General features: G+C 61.9%; 6 protein-coding genes across 8 annotated transcripts; 1 reads left to right on the top strand and 5 right to left on the bottom strand.

Annotated features, from left to right (window-relative positions):
- Window positions 1–1,226: 1,226 nt before the first annotated feature.
- Window positions 1,227–2,903, bottom strand: LRRC10B (leucine rich repeat containing 10B). Its single transcript, XM_048306814.1, has 2 exons — window positions 1,824–2,903; window positions 1,227–1,736 (listed from the first exon to the last, which is right to left on the bottom strand). The coding sequence occupies exon 1, from the start codon at window positions 2,901–2,903 to the stop codon at window positions 2,055–2,057; it is 849 nt and encodes a 282-aa protein (XP_048162771.1). The 3' UTR covers window positions 1,227–1,736; window positions 1,824–2,054.
- A 797-nt stretch (window positions 2,904–3,700) lies between these two features.
- LOC125327358 lies at window positions 3,701–5,919 on the bottom strand. Its single transcript, XM_048306800.1, has 7 exons — window positions 5,399–5,919; window positions 5,107–5,318; window positions 4,510–4,589; window positions 4,365–4,415; window positions 4,148–4,228; window positions 4,001–4,073; window positions 3,701–3,920 (listed from the first exon to the last, which is right to left on the bottom strand). Exons 1-7 carry the CDS (start codon window positions 5,683–5,685, stop codon window positions 3,790–3,792), a joined length of 915 nt encoding a protein of 304 aa, XP_048162757.1. The 5' UTR covers window positions 5,686–5,919; the 3' UTR covers window positions 3,701–3,789.
- A 106-nt stretch (window positions 5,920–6,025) lies between these two features.
- On the bottom strand, window positions 6,026–7,991 carry SDHAF2 (succinate dehydrogenase complex assembly factor 2). Its single transcript, XM_048306851.1, has 4 exons — window positions 7,911–7,991; window positions 7,228–7,436; window positions 6,393–6,502; window positions 6,026–6,312 (listed from the first exon to the last, which is right to left on the bottom strand). Exons 1-4 carry the CDS (start codon window positions 7,923–7,925, stop codon window positions 6,182–6,184), a joined length of 465 nt encoding a protein of 154 aa, XP_048162808.1. The 5' UTR covers window positions 7,926–7,991; the 3' UTR covers window positions 6,026–6,181.
- TMEM216 (transmembrane protein 216) lies at window positions 7,350–17,531 on the bottom strand. 2 transcript variants are annotated; one of them, XR_007204195.1, is made up of 7 exons: window positions 17,274–17,531; window positions 16,985–17,086; window positions 16,810–16,902; window positions 16,395–16,596; window positions 16,000–16,304; window positions 15,552–15,752; window positions 7,350–7,436 (listed from the first exon to the last, which is right to left on the bottom strand). XR_007204195.1 is itself a non-coding variant. In XM_048306852.1 (5 exons), exons 1-5 carry the CDS (start codon window positions 17,284–17,286, stop codon window positions 16,289–16,291), a joined length of 426 nt encoding a protein of 141 aa, XP_048162809.1. In that variant the 5' UTR covers window positions 17,287–17,531; the 3' UTR covers window positions 15,923–16,288. The 2 variants fall into 2 exon arrangements, 1 of the variants encoding a protein (XP_048162809.1); XM_048306852.1 differs by lacking the exons at window positions 7,350–7,436; window positions 15,552–15,752 and having other exon boundaries at window positions 15,923–16,304.
- CPSF7 (cleavage and polyadenylation specific factor 7) lies at window positions 7,964–15,731 on the top strand. The gene is given in 11 exon segments (XM_048306742.1): window positions 7,964–8,035; window positions 8,656–8,776; window positions 11,135–11,353; window positions 11,790–11,893; window positions 12,139–12,284; window positions 13,512–13,558; window positions 13,560–13,918; window positions 13,995–14,113; window positions 14,188–14,353; window positions 14,444–14,617; window positions 14,704–15,731. Coding segments are annotated over 9 exon segments (1,383 nt in total). The 5' UTR covers window positions 7,964–8,035; window positions 8,656–8,722; the 3' UTR covers window positions 14,613–14,617; window positions 14,704–15,731.
- TMEM138 (transmembrane protein 138) lies at window positions 17,008–19,279 on the bottom strand. Of its 2 annotated transcripts, XR_007204194.1 has the most exons (5): window positions 19,152–19,279; window positions 18,908–19,079; window positions 18,041–18,116; window positions 17,794–17,958; window positions 17,008–17,086 (listed from the first exon to the last, which is right to left on the bottom strand). XR_007204194.1 is itself a non-coding variant. In XM_048306850.1 (4 exons), the coding sequence occupies exons 1-4, from the start codon at window positions 19,277–19,279 to the stop codon at window positions 17,846–17,848; spliced, it is 489 nt and encodes a 162-aa protein (XP_048162807.1). In that variant the 3' UTR covers window positions 17,637–17,845. The 2 variants fall into 2 exon arrangements, 1 of the variants encoding a protein (XP_048162807.1); XM_048306850.1 differs by lacking the exon at window positions 17,008–17,086 and having other exon boundaries at window positions 17,637–17,958.
- Between the last annotated feature and the right edge of the window lie 17 nt (window positions 19,280–19,296).

Here is a 19,296-nt window from a genome sequence, read left to right as displayed (position 1 = left end):
ACCCACTCCGGCTCCAGCTGAGCCAAACCTGGGAACTCTGGCATTGCCAAGCTGCCGATGGCATCGGTGCCACCGATCCTGGCTCTGCCTGGGCTCTTACATCAACGCCGGGCTCCTTTCATCCTCCCAAATCTTTGAAAGCGCAGCAATCCCGGCGCTTCTGTTGCACGGATCCGCAGCGATTCCCAATCCCGTTGCTTTGTGCTGGCAGGCAGCGGGAGCAGATGGAAATAGCAGCGTGATCCCAGCTGCGGCGGGGCCACAAACCGTCGCACGCGGGGCCGGGAGAGGAGGCAGGGATATATATAGGGACAGACGTATGGATGATGCACTGCCGGGAGCGGGGACTCGCCGGTGCCAGCGGCCCCAAAATACTCGAGCGGAGCCGGAATCTGTCAGATTCCCACTGACTGCGGCAGCTCCTGGTCCCAGTGTCACCGTGATCGTCACCGGTGCCTGGATCCCGACCCAGCTCCTTGGGAAAAGCAGGGAGGGAGGACCCCCCTATCCCAGGTGTCAGAGCTCCTGGATCTGATCCCAGCCATGGGGACAGGCTGGTGGCATCCAGAGCCACCTGCATCCCAGTTCCTGCCGAATGAATGGGCTGGCAGGGATCTGCATGGAGCTGGCGGCATTGGATCTTGCCTGCAGCCTGGGCTTGGAATGCTGAGGGTCTCTGCCAGGGTCAGCATCCTCGGGATCATGGATAATTCCTTGCTAATTAGCAGCAGTGTCTTCCCAGATAAAGCAGCAGCCGCCTGGATCGATGGCACGAAGGGCTGGGAGACATCCAGAATTCCAGGGGTGGGTTCTGGGATCCTGGGATGCTCTGCCCCACAGTGAAGGGTACCTGGGTGGGAAAAGGGATTGACAGTCTGGACCTGCTGGGAAGACCCGATTCCAAGCTCCTGCTGAGCCCCAAATCCCTGAAATTACCCTGGAGGAGCTGGCACCGACAGCTCCTGCCCATCCTGCAGATGAGGAAGCTCCACGTGTCCAAAATAGCCGTGGTTCCCGCTGTGGAATAGGAAGCGGAGGGAAAAGCCGGCAGCATCCACCCTGCCGGTGCCGGAGCGGATGTGGCAGCAGCTCTGGCTGCCTCCCAGCCCCAAACCCAAATCCAGGGCCGTTAAAAGCGGATGCGTGGTTTGAAACCTCCAGCGAGCTCCAGACCTCAGAGCCCCGAGCTTCCCACCACACCGGCTCGGCTTGGGGACGAGAGGAGGGAATCGGGATTCCTTGGATGTCCAGAATAAGAGGAGCTGGTGGTCGCACACCAGGATGTGCTGCTGGGTTTTAGGGATCCCAAATGAACCCTTCCCTGAGGCTGGTCCCCGTCACCTTTCTCTCACACCGAATTCCTTGGATTTGTGCTTTTTATTGCCTGAGCTTGGTCCAAGAGGCACTTGGAGAGAGGAAGAGGGAGGGTAAGGGGTCAGCCCTGGATCTGGTACCTGTTTTGGGACAGACGGTGCCAGGGATGAGCCTCCTCTTCCCACGGAGGCAAAACCCTTTCCAGCTTGGAGACAGGCAGTGCTTAGACCCAGGTGGATTTTCCAGCGGCTCCTTCCCAAACCTCATGGCCAGGAGGAGCCTGGTGGAAAATTCTCTCCCCCAGCCCAATTCCAGCAGCAGGATGAGGGTCTCAGGGTCCGTGCCTTTGTTCCCAAACCTCGAAGCTCTTCAGGATGATGGGACCCATGGAATGGATGCAACCGGCATTGCGTTTCCCTGTGCTGCCCATAGGGACAGGAGGAAAGGATTTTTTGGAGGTGGAGGGGCGGGAATGTCCCTGTGCTTGTGGGGTGGCAGTGTGGGATCACCTCTCAGGACAGGGGGCTGTATCCCAACCCAAGGCACCCTGGGGTAGGTGGGATCACTGCTGGGGGCCCTGCAGATCCAGGGCAAAACTCTTTGCTGAATGACACTGATCCTCAGACCGTCGGTTTTCCTTTGTGGCTGCTGAGCTTCCTCCTTTCCCAGGGTCCCAGCCCTGGATGGGAACTCCTTGGGAGGCAGGTGGAGGCTCTGCACCCCTTCAGGGGGACAGCGGCTCACGTTTCCTCAGGAGACCCCGTCAGGGCCGCGAATTCCCCCTCCCCATCCTGCAGCCCATCCTCGGGGGATACCGGGGTGGCCTCGGTCCCTTCCTCCTCCTCCTCCTGGCGCTGCAGACTCTGCAGCCGCTCCTGCCGCGCTTCCATGTATTCCTGCGCCCCGTCCCCCACCAGCTGCACTTCATCCCCGACACAGGGCGGCTCCCGGACGGGATTGTGGTCGTAGGACAGGAGGCGCAGGGAAGCGAGGCCGGTGAGGTCCGGGAAGCTGGCGATGCGGTTGCGATCCAGGTCGAGGACGCGGACGTGATCCATGCGCAGCAGCACGGGCGGGAACTCCTGGAAGCGGTTCCCGTAGAGCCAGAGCCCCCGCAGGCCGCCCATGCGGGGCAGCGCCGCGGGCAGCCGGCACAGCCGGTTGTCCCCCAGCTGGAGGCTGCGCAGCTCCGGCAGCTGCAGGAGGGCGCGGGGGAAGTGCGCCAGGAAGTTTCCCTCGATCCAGAGGCAGCGCAGGCTCTGGAGCTGGGCGAAGGCGGGCGGCAGCCCCTGCAGCCCGTTGCGGCCCAGGTACAGGTGTGCCAGGCGGGGCAGGTCGCACACGGCCTCGGGCACCTCCATCAGCTCGTTGCCGTCCAGGGCGAGGGTCCGCAGGTGCTGCAGCTCCGCCAGCTCGTCCGGGACCTCGCGCAGCCCCGCGTCGCTCAGGTAGAGCTTCCGCAGCCCCTGCTGAGCCCACAGCTCGGCCGGGACCTGCCGGCCCCGCACCTCCAGCCGCTGCTCGACGCCGTCGGGGCCCTCGGCGGCCGCCAGCCGGGCCCCGCGCCCCGAGGAGCCTCCGCTGCCCATCGCGCACCGGGACCGGGACCCGGCGGGGCGGGCGGGGCGACGCCGTAGCCATGGCAACGCGCCGCAGCCAATGGGAGCCCGCGCCACCGGGGCGCAGACCGCGCCCCTTTCCATTCATGCCCCGCCCCGCCGTTCCCACGCCCACCGCGCCCCATTCATGCCCCGCCCCGCCGTTCCCACGCCCACCGCGCCCCATTCATGCCCTACCTGTGACCCACCTGAGCCCTACCTGGCCCCGCCCTGTCCCCAAAGCAGGCAGGACCCCCTCGCACCCCAGCATTCCCAGCCCCTTTTCCAGCAGCCTGGCATCAGCGTCCTCACCCTGAACTGGGTGTGGGGTCCCTAAATTGGGGTGGGGGTCCCTAAATTGAGTGTGGGGCTCCCTGGGCTGCGTAGGGATGCCTAAACTGGGTGGGGGTTCTTAAACCGGTGGGGAGTCCCTCTGTGATCCCTCGCATCCCCCAGGACCCTGTAGGGAGCCACCCTTTGGGGCACAGACCCCCTTCCTCAAGGCCAGGGAAGACATGGTGGAAACCTCTTCAAGTGTCCCCGCTGCCACGGCTGCCCACCCTGCGGGGTCCGTCCTCGTCCTCCCGCTTCCCACCGCAGCCCTGCCTGGATTTTCCTGCAGCAAATCAGCTGTGTCATCCCAAAGCCGGCTCGGAAAGCCGGAAAGCCGGGCTCGTACAGCCCTCCAGCGGCAGCTGGCCAGGTGACAGCCCCCGACCTCCCAAAAACCCTCCTGCCAGCTGTTGGGATGCAGGAAATCCCCAAAACGAGGGGGTAATCCAATGGCATCGTGCGCAAAGTCTTTATTTCTCCCACGGGGATTTGGAAAAAGCCGAGGATGGACTCCCGGGATGCGGCAGCACGTTTTTGAGGGGGGTCACGCCAGGGGCTCATCGATGCGCCACAGGCTGGTGGGGTGGTTGTTGGTGCTGAAGCCGCTGGGAGGTGGGATCTGGATGCCCTCCACGGATCTCGGCGCCCAGGCAATTGGAGCCTGCGCCCACCAGCCTGGAAAACCCAGGGGGGAATCGGTGAGGGAGGTATCCACTCCTCCTGGGGGCTGCAACCCCCCCCCCCCTCAAACTCACCTGGTGCTATGGGGGCCAGTGGCGAGAGCTTGGTCAGGTACTTGTTGTGGACAGTGGCGTAGGACAACGGCTCCTGAGGGACGGAGCGGGTTGGGGGCGTGGTCCCGTGGGAAAAGGGAGCGGGACAGGGGACAGGGCTGCACCCACCTTCCTGGAAGTGACTCCCTTGGGTCCCGCTTGGAGCTCCGGGGGGGCGAAGGGCGGGGGGTGGCCCATGGCAGGCTGGGGCTGTGTGGGGACACAGGGATGAGATCCTGCTCATTCCCATGCCCTGGCAGCTCCCACTGCCTCAGAGCCCACTGGGAGCACTGGGAGCACTAGGACAGGATGTCCCCTGCCCTTGCCACTCCCTCCCTTTGCTTACAGAGGTGCACATGGAGGGAAAGGAATCCATCCGAGCATCACTGAAGTCGAGCTGTGGGAGAGGAAAAGTGTCCCCTGGGGTGCTGAGGGGTGGGGGGGACAGGGGACACGGGGGGGACAGGGGACACGGTGGGGACAGGGCTCACGGGCTGCTCTGGCAGGGTGAGGTCACTCCTGGGGGCGGTCCCGGTGAAGCCCGACAGCTCCGTCGTCCTCTGTGGGACATCTGTGGGGAGCAGATGGAGCAGGGATGTCCCCTGTGCCCCCGGGCCTGGCATCACCTGGATACACCCGCCCCGCTGTGCTGGGGGGGGGCAAGGGGTCTCCAACACTCCCCAAACCTCCTGAGGTCTCTGGGACCACTGACACCCCAAAATCCCTGGAGTTGGATGCGGCCCTGGGACCACAAATATCCCCAAAACCTTCCTGATGATGGAGCTGGACTTGCAACCCCCAGGACCCCAAACCCTGGAGGATGGAGGTTTCCCGGGAATCCTAACACCCCAAAACCCTCGTAAGGACGGAGCTTTCCCCAGGATCCCCAGGACCCCAGAACTTCTTGGGAATGGAGCTTTCCCTGTGATCCCAACACCCCAAACCCCTCCTCCTAAGGACAGAGCTGTGTCTGCGATCCCAACACCCCAAAACCCTCCAAGGATGGAGCTTTCCCTGAGATTCCCAACACCCCAAAACTCTGCTGGTGATGGGAGCTTTCCTGGGATCCCAGGACCCCAAAACCATACCTGGCTGGGCAGGAGCGGCACAGCGGCTCCAGGTGCCGCGTTCCCTGGATGCTTTTGGCACCCTCATCTCCCCAAAACGGAGGCGGGAAAAGGAGAAGCCAGCGGGATAGCAACACTCCAGCTCATCCACACAGTGGGGCAAGATCCTCTGGTAGGCAGGGTGCGCGAAGAGCTTGAAGTCCTCGGAGGTGGTGGACACGTCGGTGTCCTGGCTGCGGCGGGAACGGCCGTCATGGAGCGATCCCAAAACGTGCCCCCCCCTCCCCCCCAGGCTCCAGGAGCAGGGACCTACCGCTCCACGAACGGGGAGATGAGGGACGAGACCGCCGCGTAGTTGTTGGCGACGTATCCCGAGCCGGTGTGGACACCGAGGAGGGGGTGCACATCCCTGTCACCGGGGCGCTCCGCCCCCAAAACGCGCCCCCCCTCGAGTTTTTGGGGTGCCCCCCTGGGCCTCTGCCCAAAGGACGCCTCGTAGGTGGTGACATAAAAGCCCAAGAGCTCGGAGGGGGGGCCCCTCACCACGGGGAACCCCGTCCCCAACCCCGCGGCCGGCGAGTCCTGCGGCAGGGACGGCATCCTGGCACTGGGAACGGACCCCTGGCGCCGGGAATGGCCCGAGGCACGGCCCTACGCCATGGCTGGAGCTGCGAGGCCCGCCCGCAGGGCAGGCTGTGGAATGCGACTCTGTCTCCTGGTAACGGCGACAGTGCGGGAGGCTGCGGCTGGAGGGCACCGGGAACGTCCCGGCGTCTCCAAGCGGGACCTGCGGCGCCCGCCCCGGGGCGGGGTCACCTCCTGGGGGCCCTGGGAAAAGGGGCAGGTGGGAATCGCGAATATCAGTGAGGTGGAATGTGCCGCAGCAAGCTGGGAATGTCTCCGAGGGCCCGACCCCGATGTCACAATGCAGGGCCAGCAGTCAGGCAGGGCCGGTAGCCACGGCTTTATTCAGCATTCCACGAGTGTCCGAAGGCTGCTGGAAGAGGAGGAAAACCGCGGGGAAGGCGGGAACGTCAGTCCGGAGCTCTGTGTCCTTCCACTCCTCCAGGGAATGGGGACAGGGGCGGCCCCTCCCTCAGCGTGGCGGCTCAAACAGATATTCCAGGTCCGGCTGCCGGAGCCTCTGCTCCCTGTTCCTGTTTTTGGCGAATTCCCTCAGCATGGCCATCACGTCGGTGTCGAATTCCGCCGGCGTCGGCTTCGCTTCTGAGGGGAAAACAGGGAGAACTCAGCTCCGTGCTGTCCCAAAGTGCCATCCCGGTGTCCCAGGGCGTGGCCACACGTACCAGTGGCCCAGTAATAAATGTCCCAGTCGTTACTGGGCTCGTTGATGAGGCGGTCGTAGCGGTTCAGCTGCTCCTCGCTCATGCGCGCCAGGTTTTCCTTGGCAAAGAGGCTGGAGAGGGGTGGATTGGGATGGGATGAGCGGGAGATGAAGGAAGAGCTGGGACATGGCAGCCAGCTCGACGTGATCCTGGAAAACACGGACCCCCAGCCTGCTCCCCTTCACCTCAGCGGGTGGGAAAACACCAGCACAGCATTCCCAGAGAAGCTGTGGAATCTCCACCCCTGGAATCCCCTTATCCAGCCTGGATAAGGGCTTGGAGCAACCTGGTCTGGTGGAAGGCATCCCTGCCCACGGCAGGGGGTGCAGCTGGGTGATCCGTGAGTCCATCCCAAAGCATTCCAGGATTTCATGTGCTGGTTCACATGAGATATTGGGAAGAGATTCTTCCCTGGGAGGGTGCTGAGGCCCTGGAATGCATTTCCCAGAGAAGCCGTGGCTGCCCCATCACTGGAAGTGTTCCAGGCCAGGCTTGGAGCAACCTGGGCTAGTGGATGGTGTCCTTAAGGTCCTTTCCCACCCAAACCATTCCAGAATTCCACGATTCTATGAGTCTAACCTCTCCTTCAATCCCAAAATCCAGCTGGCCCTGTGTTCACATGTCCCAGGGTTTACGTACATCCTTCCCAAAGGATTTTGGCTCACTGGGCTCTCCCGGCTCATTGGATCCTGAACCAGCAACATCTCGGAGCGATTTACCCCAAGGACTTTCGCACCACCTCAACAAACTCCTCCCTGCTCATGGAAGCACCTGGAACACCCGGAGCCGAGCCCACCTGAGCAGGATGCAGTTTTCCAGCATCCCCCTTTTCCTGCTCTCGTACAGCAGCCGGGCTCTCTTGGTGTCCAGCGGCTCGTCCGGACGCTCCTGCCAGGGGGGCAGCGGGATCTCCAGCACGTCCTTCCCGGAATCCGTGGGGGAATCCCCCCGGTAGCCGCGCTGCGGGACCAGCGGCCGCAGGAGGTGCCGGCGCAGGGAGCAGAGCTGGAGGGAGCAGGGAAAGCGCAGCGATGTCGGGCCTGGGAGTGCCAGCAGAGGGACCCCCGAATCCTGCTGGACACGAGTCCCAATCCCACCCCCCCAAACTCTGCTGCCCACATCCCATAAACCCCCCTTTTCCCCCCAAAATCCCCTTTTGTCTGCTCGGACTCTCCTTCTCCCCTTTTTCTCCACTTTTCCCCCCATCCTGCCTTTCCCTCAAACTCACCCCTTTCCCCTCCTTTTCCTTCCCCCTTTCTCCCTTCTTTTTCCCCTTCCCCCTTTTCCCGCCTTTTTTTCCCCTTCCTTTCCCCCCTTTCCCACTTTTTTCCCCTCTCCCCCCTTTCCCTCCCCCTTTTATCCTTTTCCTCCCATTTAACCCTGTTTTTTCCGCTCTCCCTCCTTTCTCTCCCCTTTTATCCCAGTTTCTTTCCTTCTCCCTTCCCTTTCCCCTCCCAGTTTTCCCCCCTTTCCCCCCACCCTGGCCGCCGCCATCTTGGCCGCGCGCCGCTCTGGCCGCGCCCCCTCCCGACTCGATGGTGCGGGGCGGGGCGTGCCGGAAGTGGGCGTGGCCACGCCCGGAAGTGGGCGCGGCGGCGCTGGCGGTGAGCGCGGGCGGCGCGCGCGGGGCCGGGATCGGGGGAGGGGGGGCCCGGGGTGGGGGGGGGGCGCGACCTATCGCGACATATCGCGACCCGCCGCCCCCTCCCCTCACATCCCCCCTGCCCACAAACCCCCCAGCCCGGGCCCCGCCGCTCCGCAGGGCCGCATATGGCGGGGACGGGGCGGCGCGGGGGGTGGGGGGGGGGGGAGTTCGGGATCCTGGGAGGGGGGAAACAGGGATTTGGAGGGGGGGCAGAAGGATTTCGGGGGACACGGGATTTGGAAGGAAATGGGATTTGGGGGGGGCACAGGGATTTGGGGAGCAGAGGGGATTCAGGGGGTCACGGGGATTTGGGGGGGGACGTGAGATTTGAGAGGCAGAGGGGATTTAGGAGGTAGAAGGGATTTAGGGGGGCACAGGGATTTGGAGGGAGGAAGGGATTTAGGGGGAAGAGACGATTTGGGGGCACACAGGGATTTGGAGGGAAGAGAGGATTTAGGGGGACACAGGGACTGGGGTGAGGAAACGGGATTTGGGGGGCACAGGGATCTGAGGGGACACCCCCAGCGTGTCCCCAAGGCCTCACTGTCCCCCTGCCCCGTCCCCGTCCCCCCTTCCCAGAGCACCTTCCGTGTCCCGGCTCCGCCCGGTCCCAGCCCGGGCTCCCGCTTTTCCCGCCTCTGGAAATATGTCCGAGGGAGTGGATCTGATTGACATCTACGCCGACGAGGAGTTCACCCAGGTGAGGGGTGGGATGGGGGTGCAGATCTCCCCCCCCCGCCCCCCTTTTTTTTTTGGGAAGAGATCCCAGTGTCCTGCACCTCATCCCGGTGGAAGATGCAACTGGTGTGGCTGGGAAAAGGGAAGGATCGTTCCCGATCGTTCCCAAATCTGGGTGGCTGCCACCTGCAGCTGTGATTAAAGGGTTTCCCTGTGGGCTGTGACACGTGGCTGGTCACGGAATGTTTGGGATTTAAGGGTTTAGCTGTGTCCTGGTTGGAAAGATGAGGAATTCCAGCTGGAAGAGGCACTTCCAGGGAATTACACAGTGAGGGGATGCCGAGAGCCAAACCCATGGGATCACCCAGGCTGGGAAGCTGCGCGGGGACTCGCTGTTCCCGTGCCGCTTGTCCCATCCCAGGAATATCTGGGATTCACAGGAGGAAATGATGAAGGAAGGGGGTGTTGGAGGAGCAGATTTTAGGGAGTTCATGGATGTGGGAAAGCAAGTGTGAAGGCAGATGTTGGAAAATTAGAAACTGCCATGGAAAGCCTGTGGAGGGAAGTTGGCAAGAGGAAAAGTCATGGAAACTGGAAGCGAAGCACCCGGAGGAAGGAATCACCATGGAGAAAAGAATTCTTATGAGCTCCTGGAGGGATGAAGAAAAGCTTCTTCTGGATATTGGGTGAGAATATCCCACGGAATTTCCTGGGAAGAGCAAGCGGCCGGAGGATTCTCAAAGCTGGAATGATGATCCAGGCCAGTGTCGCTCCCTTTGGGATGTGTGCCAGGAGGAAACCCAGAGTGAGTCCACGGTGGGATCAAAGCAGTGGGGAGGTGCTGTGGTGTCCCTGCAGCACTCCAGGGATGCCAGTGTAATTCCAAATCCCACAATCCCACGTGGTGATTCCCACTAACAGTGCCCGGCCTCGTCCCTGCGCACCGCCGCTCACCATGCATGGATCGGGAGCAGGAGAATCCCTAAAATCTCCCAAGCTGAAGCAGAACTGAGGGATTCCAAGGGATTCCTCCTCTTGCCCCTCCTTCCTATTTTTGCTCTTGACTTTCTGAAACTTCCAGGCGGGAATCTTCCAGCCTTGGGCTGTGTCCAAAGGCTCCTGGTGGAGGTGGGAGCGTGGGAGTCAGATTAACCAAACACTGGAGCCTTTTTTGGGAATGAACACAAAACTACAGCTCCCTCTTCAAATCCTTCTTTTATCAGCTCCGTGGAAAGAGCTGGATACAAAAGTTCAGGGAGAGGGAAAAGGGTTGGATTTTGTGGATTTCCCCATTTCCACGATCCTTGGAAAGCTGTGTGCTGAGCATCCTTCCCTGTCCAGCTCCCAGCGGGATGTTTGCAATTCCCTGACCCTCAGTCTCCAATAGAAATCATTGTCCAAACTGCCTGGAATCCAAAATTTGGGAGCAGAACCTCTGGTTTTTATGGCACAGCAGCTCCCGGGGCATGGATCCTCACCGAGTGATTTTGTGGGATGAAACACGGCACAATCCGGGCGCGGAACTGGGATCCATAAAGAACACCGCATCTGCTGGACACTCCAAATTAAATATAGCCCTGGACAGAGTGGGAATTGGGAGGCAGATCTAGGACACGCTGGAATTCCCAGCTCTGGAGCTTCCTGAGCTTCCTCTGCCGAGGGGAGGGACCCAACATGTGGGAGCTCCTACCTTAAAAAGGGGTTTTTTTCCCAAAAATGAGCGAGTTTGGGGTGCTGGGCATGGTTTGAGGCGGGTGTGCAATTCCCACGTTGGATTTTTGGGAAGCGTGTGTTGCCAAGGAGCGAGAGGCTCATCCCTGGAGGGCATTTGGTTTTCCACTGCTGAATTCCTGCCCTCCAAATTGGGAATTTCTTCCTGGTGGCAACAGGGTCTTGTCCTGTTGTGGGGGATCCAAGTGGGCTGATCCTTGGGGTGTACTGGAGCTCAGTTGGGGTTCAGATGGGATACTGAGAAGAATTTCTTCCCTCTGAGGATGGTGAGGCCCTGGAATGGATTTCCCAGGGAAGCTGTGGCTGCCCCATCCCTGGAAGTGCTCCAGGCCAGCTTGGACGGGGCTTGGAGCAACCTGGGCTAGTGGAAGGTGTCCCATGGCAGGGGGGTGGGATGGGATGATCCTTAAGGTCCTTATTCCAAACCATTCCACGATTCTGTGAAATCGGAGCCCATCACCCTGGTTTTTGGGATTGCCCAGCCGAGGGGTGGCCGTAATTCCCAGCTGTGCACAGACCCATTTGGGCCTTAAACCTTTGGACTCGACTTGGAAATTCGACTTGGGAATTGGGACATCAGGTTTGGAAACAGCAAAGGAGCCTTCCCGAGCCCTTCCCAAGCTGGGATCTCACGGCGTTTTCCCGGCAGGACCCGGAGTTCAGTAATGCTGACCAGATGGATCTGTACGACGACGTGTTAGCAGCCAGCTCCCAGCCCCAGGAAAAGCGTTCCAGCAGCTCGGAAGCGCCTCCAGAGATCCGTCAGGAGCCGTCTCCCAAGCCCAACAGCAAACCCCCGGCCATCCTGTACACCTACAGCGGGCTCCGGAACAAGAGGGCCGCCGTCTACGTCGGCAGCTTCTCCTGGGTGAGTTCATCTTCCCGGGAAATTTGGGATTCCTGGCGAACCTCGGAGGGGCTGCTGGGCTCTCTAGGGGACTGGCAGGGATTTTGAGGGGGCTGCTCCTCCTCAATCCGTGTTGTCCCAGTGTCCTGAGCTGGATTGTGAGCTGGGCTCAGCTTTGTGATCCTCAGGGAAGAGGGATTTGTATCCCTGAGGAGCTTCTGGGCTGGAGTATCCGCCGGTGCCCCTTCGGAGCCGGCACTTTGGGGTGTGCTCCCGCGTTGCCTTCTGCTCACAGATGCAGGGACAGTTTTGGGAAGGCTCTGTCTTGTCCGGAGAACGTGGCTCTGTTATCCGTTCCCAAGGATGATTTTAAGCTCTCTGGGGGTGACATTCCTCAGGTGGGTGGGGGACACTGGGGACACACAGATGGACACCAGCCTGTTCCCTGTGCCCTCAGTGGACGACTGACCAGCAGCTGATCCAGACCATCCGCTCCGTCGGAGTCTACGACGTGGTGGAGCTGAAGTTCGCGGAGAACCGCGCCAATGGCCAATCCAAGGGGTGAGAGCCCATGGGATTTGGGCTGGGAATGGCGGGAGCCAGGCTCTCACCGCATCATCCGTTGTTTTGTGGAGGGTGAGGGAGCAGCCGGCGCTTTTCCTGCCTGGCACAGGGGATTCATGGAGAGTCCCAAAGAGCATGGAAAAGCGAGGAGGGAGCGTGGAACGGCGGGATGGGATCAGGAGGAGGGTCCTGGGGGGTCTCTGCAGCGGGATCAGGGCTGAATCCCCCTCTCTCCTGCACAGGTACGCGGAGGTGGTGGTTGCCTCCGAGAACTCGGTCCATAAACTCCTGGAGCTGCTTCCCGGGAAGATCCTGAACGGAGACAAGGTGGAGGTGAGGCTGGCGACCCGGCAGAACCTGTCGCAGTTCGAGGCTCAGGCTCGCAAACGTGAGTGCGGCGCCGGCGCGACGCGGGCGGGGGGTTCCACCTCACACACGTCCCAAATGCCCCCCGGATCAGCTGCCAGGCCCAGCCCAGCGAGCCCTCGGGATGGGGGGAGACCCTGCCAGGAGCGTCTGGGGGTTGTTTTTCCCGTTCCTGAGCCGGATTAGCTCCTGACCCGAGTCTTTATGATCCCCTTTTAGGTGCTCCCACACTGCGAAGATCCCTCGTAGCCTCCTCCTCCTCCTCTCCAAACTGAATGGGCTTAAGCTCTTCAGGCTCTCAGCATAGCTAAGACCCTCCATATCTATTAGTAGCTCCTCTCTGGATCTGCTCCAGAATTTTTCCATCCCTGCGGAGGTAAGGTGCCCAACACTGGAGGAATATTCCAGCTGGGGCCTGGCCGTGGGCGTCCCTCAATGGCGATAGGTGGTCCTGGCCTCACTCCGCAGTGATGCGACGGGATCCGCAGGGATTGTCCTGGCAGGAGCGTGTCCGAGGAGGTCTTGGCCAGCTCTGGTCGTTGTAGCTCCCTTGGCATGTTTTGTGCAAGGAAACCCCCCCCGCCCCTTCCCAGCAGAGTTGCTTCGCTCCCTTCCTTTGGCTCCGGTGCCTGAGGGGATCGGCTGCTTGGTGCTTAGGCTGTGTCCCGACCTGCCCTGGAGTTTTGGTGGAGCAGGGAGTGTTCCCTGGGCTGAGTTCCGGCTGCCCCCAGGGCACAGCGGAGTTCCCGTGCAGCCTTTGGCACCGCTGGGAGCTGTGGCTCCTATCACACCCCTTCTGTCTCATCCTCGAAGCCTCTTTGGATAGAGCAAGGCTTCTTGTCCCTCTTGCAGTGCTGAGTTTTCCTTCCTCCGGCAGCAGCTCCGTTGCTGTCAGCACTTGGGTTCTGTCCCCTCGTGTTCCTCCACGCTTGGGCCTTCCCAAATCCATGTGTGGATCTCAGGCTCTCCGGGTCTTTGGATGCCTTTGGGGATCTCTCACCATTCCTTGCGGCTTTTGGCTCCTGTCCCTGTGACCTGCCTGTCCCCAGGGCGCCGTGCAGGGTCCTGCTGGAGAGCTGGGCCCCTCTTGGAAAAACACATGGAAGTGGAGGCTACGTGTGACCGGCTGGATCTCTCTCTGGGCACCTCCAGCCCTCCGGGGGTGGGAGGAAGAGGAGCAGCAGGAGGTCTCGGAGACCTGGACGCCCTCCAGCTGCACCTCACAGCTCTTTCCCCGTGCCACTTCCAGGTGTGCCGCCGCGGGCCCACTCCCGGGACTCCGTGGACGCGGTGGACGGGCCGGGCGACGCCGACGGAGAACGCGCTGCCCCCCGCCCGCATGGAGAAGCCCCCCTCGGTCCTGTCCTTCTTCAGCCGCCCCCCCGCGCTGCCCCTCATGGGGCTGCCCCCCCCTCCCATGCCCCCCCCGCCTCCCCTCTCCTCCGCTTTCGGAGTCCCTCCGCCTCCTCCCGGAATTCCCTACCAGCACCTGCTGCCGCCGCCGCCCCGGCTGCCCCCGCCCCTGGCCGTGCCCCCCCCGGGGGCCGTGCCCCCCGCCCTGCACCTCAATCCCGCCTTCTTCCCGCCACCCACCGCTGCCCTGGGACCCCCTCCGGATACCTACGGCAAGGCCATGGCTCCCTACAACCACAGCAGGTGAGCCAGGCGGGAATGGGGGGTGGGGTGCTCGGGGAGGATCCCGCTGACCCCCCCGTTCCCGCTGTGCCGACAGCCGGGAGCTGGGCCCGCCCATCCCGGCCGTGAGCGAAGGGGAGTTTGAGGAGATCATGAACCGCAACCGCGCCATCTCCAGCAGCGCCATTTCCAAGGCGGTGTCCGGCGCCAGCGCAGGTACTTCCCGCATCCCTCGTGCCCCCCGTCCCGGGATGGATTCCCATTCCTGACCCCCTGCTCCGCTCCCCCAGGGGATTACAGCAACGCCATCGAGACGCTGCTCACGGCCATCGCCGTCATCAAGCAGTCGCGCGTGGCCAGCGACGAGCGGTGCCGCGTCCTCCTCTCCTCCCTCAAGGATTGCCTGCATGGAATCGAGGCCAAATCCTACAGCAGCAGCTCCAGCAGCAGCTCCAGGTATCCCCCTGGATCCAGGGAACGGGATCCTTCCTGCAGGTGAGCGACTAAGGGGTCACCCTTTGGGTTTTGCCTCCTCTTTTCCCAAAGGAAAAGACACCGATCCCGGGAGCGCTCTCCCAGCCGGTCCCGTGAGAGCAGCCGGCGGCACCGGGATCTGCTCCACAGCGACGATCGGCACGAGGATTATTTCCAGGAGCGGAGCCGGGAGCACGAGCGGCATCGGGACAGGGACAGAGACAGGGACCGGCACCACTGAGACAGGTGGGAGGCTCGGGAATCCCCTGGAGGCATTGAGGGATGAGGGAAGGGTGCTCCGACCACTGCTCTCCTCTCCTCTCTCCTGGCAGGAATTTGGCAGGAAGTGGTTTTTAATGGACTCGTATCTCCTCACCTCGACCAGGACGCCGTGCCCGAGGCCGCTCTGCCCCATCCTGGCCCCTTTCCCGCCACCCCCAGCCCTCTCCGGGCGGGACCCCCGCCCGCACCTCGTGGCCTTGGGAACCCCCTCACTGCTGCTGCTGCTTCCCGGGGCCATCCCACTCCGCTCCGTGGACACTCGGACCCAAAGAGAAATGGTGCTTTTACTCCATGGAGGGAGGTTTGTGAGCCCTTCCCAGCCCGGGGGGGGGAGACGGAGGGGACGGAGCCCTCCCCGTGCAGCTTGGGGGCTTGGAGATGCACAGCTCCCGATCCCGGGATCAGGAGCCATGTGCCATCCTCTGGATTGCCTGGGGACACTCCTGTCCCCATCGCCCCGGCGGGACACTGTGCCATGCTCCTTCTTTGCCCCCTCACCCTCCAGGAGCTGGGAAAAAGGGGCTGGAGCTGGGCCGGGGGTCACCCTCTCCTCTATCCCGACATTCCCCACAGCAGCATTCCCACCCAAATGGCAGCTCTGGCCTCTCCCGCAGAGCCTTCCTTGTTTTAGAGGAAGCGGAAGAGGCAGGGCAGGCTGTGACCCCCTCGTGTCCCCTCGGGATCCCAAGCAGGAGAGGGAGAGCCCAGGAGGGTCGGGATGAGCCGGGACACACTGGGTGACTTCCAGGGCTGGAATCACCCCCGGGTGGGAAAACCGAGGCCCTGGAAGTCTTTTTAAGTTGAAATAACCCAAATTCAGGAGAAACCACCCCAATTTTCCCAAGCCCCACGAGGTGGGAGCGCTCGGCGGGAGAGCTCCGGGTTTTTTTTTACTTACCGCCACAGATTTTTAGTTTCCTTCCAAATAGTGGAGGGGGGAAAAAATTCCCCCCCAAATTGCAGAGCAAATCCCTGGAAGCCCCGGCGAGGCGCCGCCCCTCCTGCTCGCAGTGATTAGATTTGTCTTTGGATAGGTTGGAATTGTGTAATAAACTCGGATGACGTTGTCAGTCTTTTATACAGCGCTCCTGTTGCCTTCCTACGGTGGGATTTGGGATAGTGAGGGATAATGGGAGGGATTTGGGGAGGTCTCTGCACCCGTTGTCCCTCACCCTCTTCCTCCTCCGATGGGCTCCTGTGCTTCCCAAAGCGGCTCTGAGATGCTGGAAGCACCTGAGCGTTCCCAGGGGGACCCACATTCCCGGGCACCAGGTAAAAATAAATATTTATTGGAAAATAGTGAATTTTTCTGGAAGGTCGTAGAAAAAAATAAGGATTCTTCATACCTTGAGCTGGCTCAAGCTCTGAGGAGTGAGGCCAGGTGGAGTGGAGAGTGGGAAAGGTGGGAGGGCTGTGTCCAGGGGGGAGTGAGCACAGTGGGAAGTGGGAAAAGGGAGGGATGAATCCGTGTGGCAGCAGGTCCCTCGTGAGGCGGGAAGCAGGAAAAGCGGGAGGGATGTGTCCAGGTGGCAGCAGGTGAAACGGGCAGTGGGAAAAGTGGGATCCTCCCCCTTCCCGGGGCTAGGAAGTGAAGCTGGCAGGGGTGGCGCTTCCCTGTGTCCCCGGGCCGTGTCCTCAGTAGGGATCCGCACTGTGGAAAAGGACAGAGACAGGGATGTGCGGGTGCCAAACCAACCTGGCAGCTCCCGCGCTGCGTCCCCCAGCTCCCGGGATGTGGCACCTGGAGAAGGAGAGCAGCGCCAGGAAGCCCAGGAGCAGCTCCAGGCCGTAGAAGAGGAGCAGGATGGCGCTCAGGAACGCTTCCAGGCGCAGGGAATACGTCTGGAGCAGCAGGTAGTACACGGCCAGCACGGCCGCCGGCACCGTAAGTGCCAGGCTGAGGGACAGCGGCACCTTCCGCTCGCACAGGTTCCCCTTGGAGCCTGTGGAACACAGGGTGGGATCAGATCACGGAAATCACGGAGGGTTTTGGGTGGGGGGGGGAAATTAAACACCCCGGTCTCGTGGGCAGGGACACCTTCCACTAGCCCAGGTTGCTCCACGCCCCATCCAACCTGGGCATCCAGGGATGGGTTTCAGGGGTGTCCCAGGACTCTGCACTCCCTGTGGAGCCTCTGGAATTCGGAGGGACTCACCGAAGAAGATGCGCGTGGCCTCAATGCCGAGGTAGAGGAGGAGCAGCACCACGTCCACCACCAAGTTGGAGACGGGATAGGGCAGGAGCAGCACTGCAGGAAAGGCACCGCCCTCAGCACCACATCCCTGCCCATCCCGCCGGGATCGGGAAGAGCTCTGGAGAGAAACACTCACCTTTGTACACGAACACGAACGCTTCCAGGAGGAAATATGTGGCGCAGTACCAGCCGTTGAGGAAGAGCAGGACCTGCAGCGGAGCCGAGGAGCGATGGCGGCCTGAGGGGACACGGGACGGCCGTGAGGGGGGGGCGCACGGGGCGGCCATGGCAGCGCGGTCCCCCGAGCCCTGCAGCGCCTTGGCCACCCCCCAGCCCCTTTCCCAGCGCCGCTCCCAGCCCGGGTTCCTCCCGGTACCCCCCGTGCCCTCCGGAATTCCCCGTTTCCCCCCCGGTCCCGCTCCCACCCCTGGGCGCCATCTTCCATCTCCATGGGAACCGCCGCCGCCGCGCTCGCCCGCACGGGGGCGCTGAGGGCGCGGAGCCGCTCTATCCCCTCCTCGTCTCGCGATGCTTTGGCAGCGCGCGCGCGCGCGCCGCCGCTCTACCCGCACCTCTCTATGGTCGGAGGACTGATCGCCGACGCGCCGGTTCGCGTCCCCGTCCCTCCAAACCACGCCCCCTCCGATCCATTGGGATAAGAATCCCACACTGGAAGACGGGAATATCCCCGTTTTGCGGCTGCAAGCGCAGCGCTGAGCTGGGTTACGACATAAGGATGTTGGGAGTGCAGCCGTGACAGTGGGTGGGCACAAAAAGCCGGCAGCCTCTGGAAAACACATCCAATTTATTCCTTTGGGGTTTCCAGAAACATTCCAGTCCCAACTGAGGCTGTGGCACTGAAACGCAGGGATGCCCCACAAGCCTCCCACTGACTCCCAAAATCCCAAGGACTGCTCCCCAGAGGAAGGAGGAGCCAGAGCCGACCCTAACAGAGCCTGTGGGGTGCAAAGAGACTCCAGGGGATTCCGGGGATCCATCAGCCACGGAAGTGGGCAAATTCCTTGCGAAGCCAGAGTGAATCCTGGTAGAAGAGGGGGTCTCCCAGGTGCACAGCTGTCCGCTTGTAGAAGTAGCAGTAGAGCACGGCCGCTGCAGGGAATTTGGGGATGAGATAGGGCCCCCCACACCCCCAAAGGGTGCGGGATCCCACCCCGATCCCGGGAGTCCTTACCCAGCCTCTGGAAAACGAACAGGGTCTGGAGGCCTTCAGTCCAGATGAAGCGGCCGGAGTCGCGCCAGCGCAGGTTCTGAGGGGGTTGGAAAGCCGGGGAATAACCCCTGGAGCAGTTTTGGGGAGCCCCCCACCAAGACCCATCACCCCATTCCAAAGGTTCTGAGCAGGATGGAGGGACATCAAGCCAGGAATAACACCTGGAGAAGTTTGGGAAGCTCCCTACCGCAAAGGTTAAGCAGCTCAGGGGATTTAGGCACTGAGCCAGGACCTATTCCGGCTTCAGACTGCAGATCCCTGCAAATCCCTGCAAATCCCCTGCCCGGATGGCGTGGGCAGCACTGGAGCAGCTGCTGTGGCTCCTGACCCCCCAAAACATTCCCCGTGCTCCAGGGCAGCAGGATGGGGGCAACTCCAGGAGGTGTCCTGGGGATGGGAACTGTTCCACTGGGAAGGAGCCAGGAAGGAGTTTATTTGGGAAAGAAAAGGGGGAGAGGCTGCCAGGACAGACCCAGGAGCCTGGACAGCCCTTGGAGCAGTGGGAAGGGAGGGGCCTGCCCCCAGGTACAGGGATTAATCCCAGAAGAATCAGGAGCTGCTAGCACAGGCTTTCCCTGGGGAAGGTGGATTTTCTGATGGGTCACAGCCCTTAGGGAATGAGCTGGGATTTTCTGATGGGTCACAGCCCTTAGGGAATGAGCTGGGATGGGGCTGGGATTGGGCAGGACCCTTCCAGCCTGATGCCAACCACGGGGTCATGGAATGGGACACCTTCTGTGGGGAGACAGTGAGAAAGGACTGCGGGAAGCCGGGGGTCAGGGAAAAATCCCTTGGGAGAATCCAGCAGCTGTGCCCACCCCATCCTACCATAATCCAGATGTGGAAGGAGATGCTGAGCGCCAGGTAGGCTGCTGAGAGCAGGATGGTTCCCTTGAACTTATGGAAGAGGAGGTTGACCAATCCCGCCTGGAAAACGTAGGTGTTGAAGAACATGAGGAAGACGATGATGATGTTGAAGACGATGGCGATGTCCTGGATGCTGCCGGGAAAACAGAGGGATTTTGGGATCCTGGATCTCCCGGACCTGCTGCCCCACCTTCCTGGCACTCACATGAAGAGGACGAGCTGCACGGCCGGAGCCGTGCGGAGCAGCTCCGAGAAGGAATTCACGAAGAGGTCGTAGGAGAGCAGCAGGAACTGCAGGAACAGCACCAGGCTGTAGTTGCTGGGCTGGAGCATCCTCCTTCCTGGGGCTC

This window comes from Corvus hawaiiensis, chromosome 6 (assembly GCF_020740725.1).
Source record: "Corvus hawaiiensis isolate bCorHaw1 chromosome 6, bCorHaw1.pri.cur, whole genome shotgun sequence".
NCBI lineage: Eukaryota > Metazoa > Chordata > Aves > Passeriformes > Corvidae > Corvus > Corvus hawaiiensis.
The sequence above is the reverse complement of the archived record's forward strand: the minus strand, read 5'-3'. Positions and strand labels throughout refer to the sequence as shown.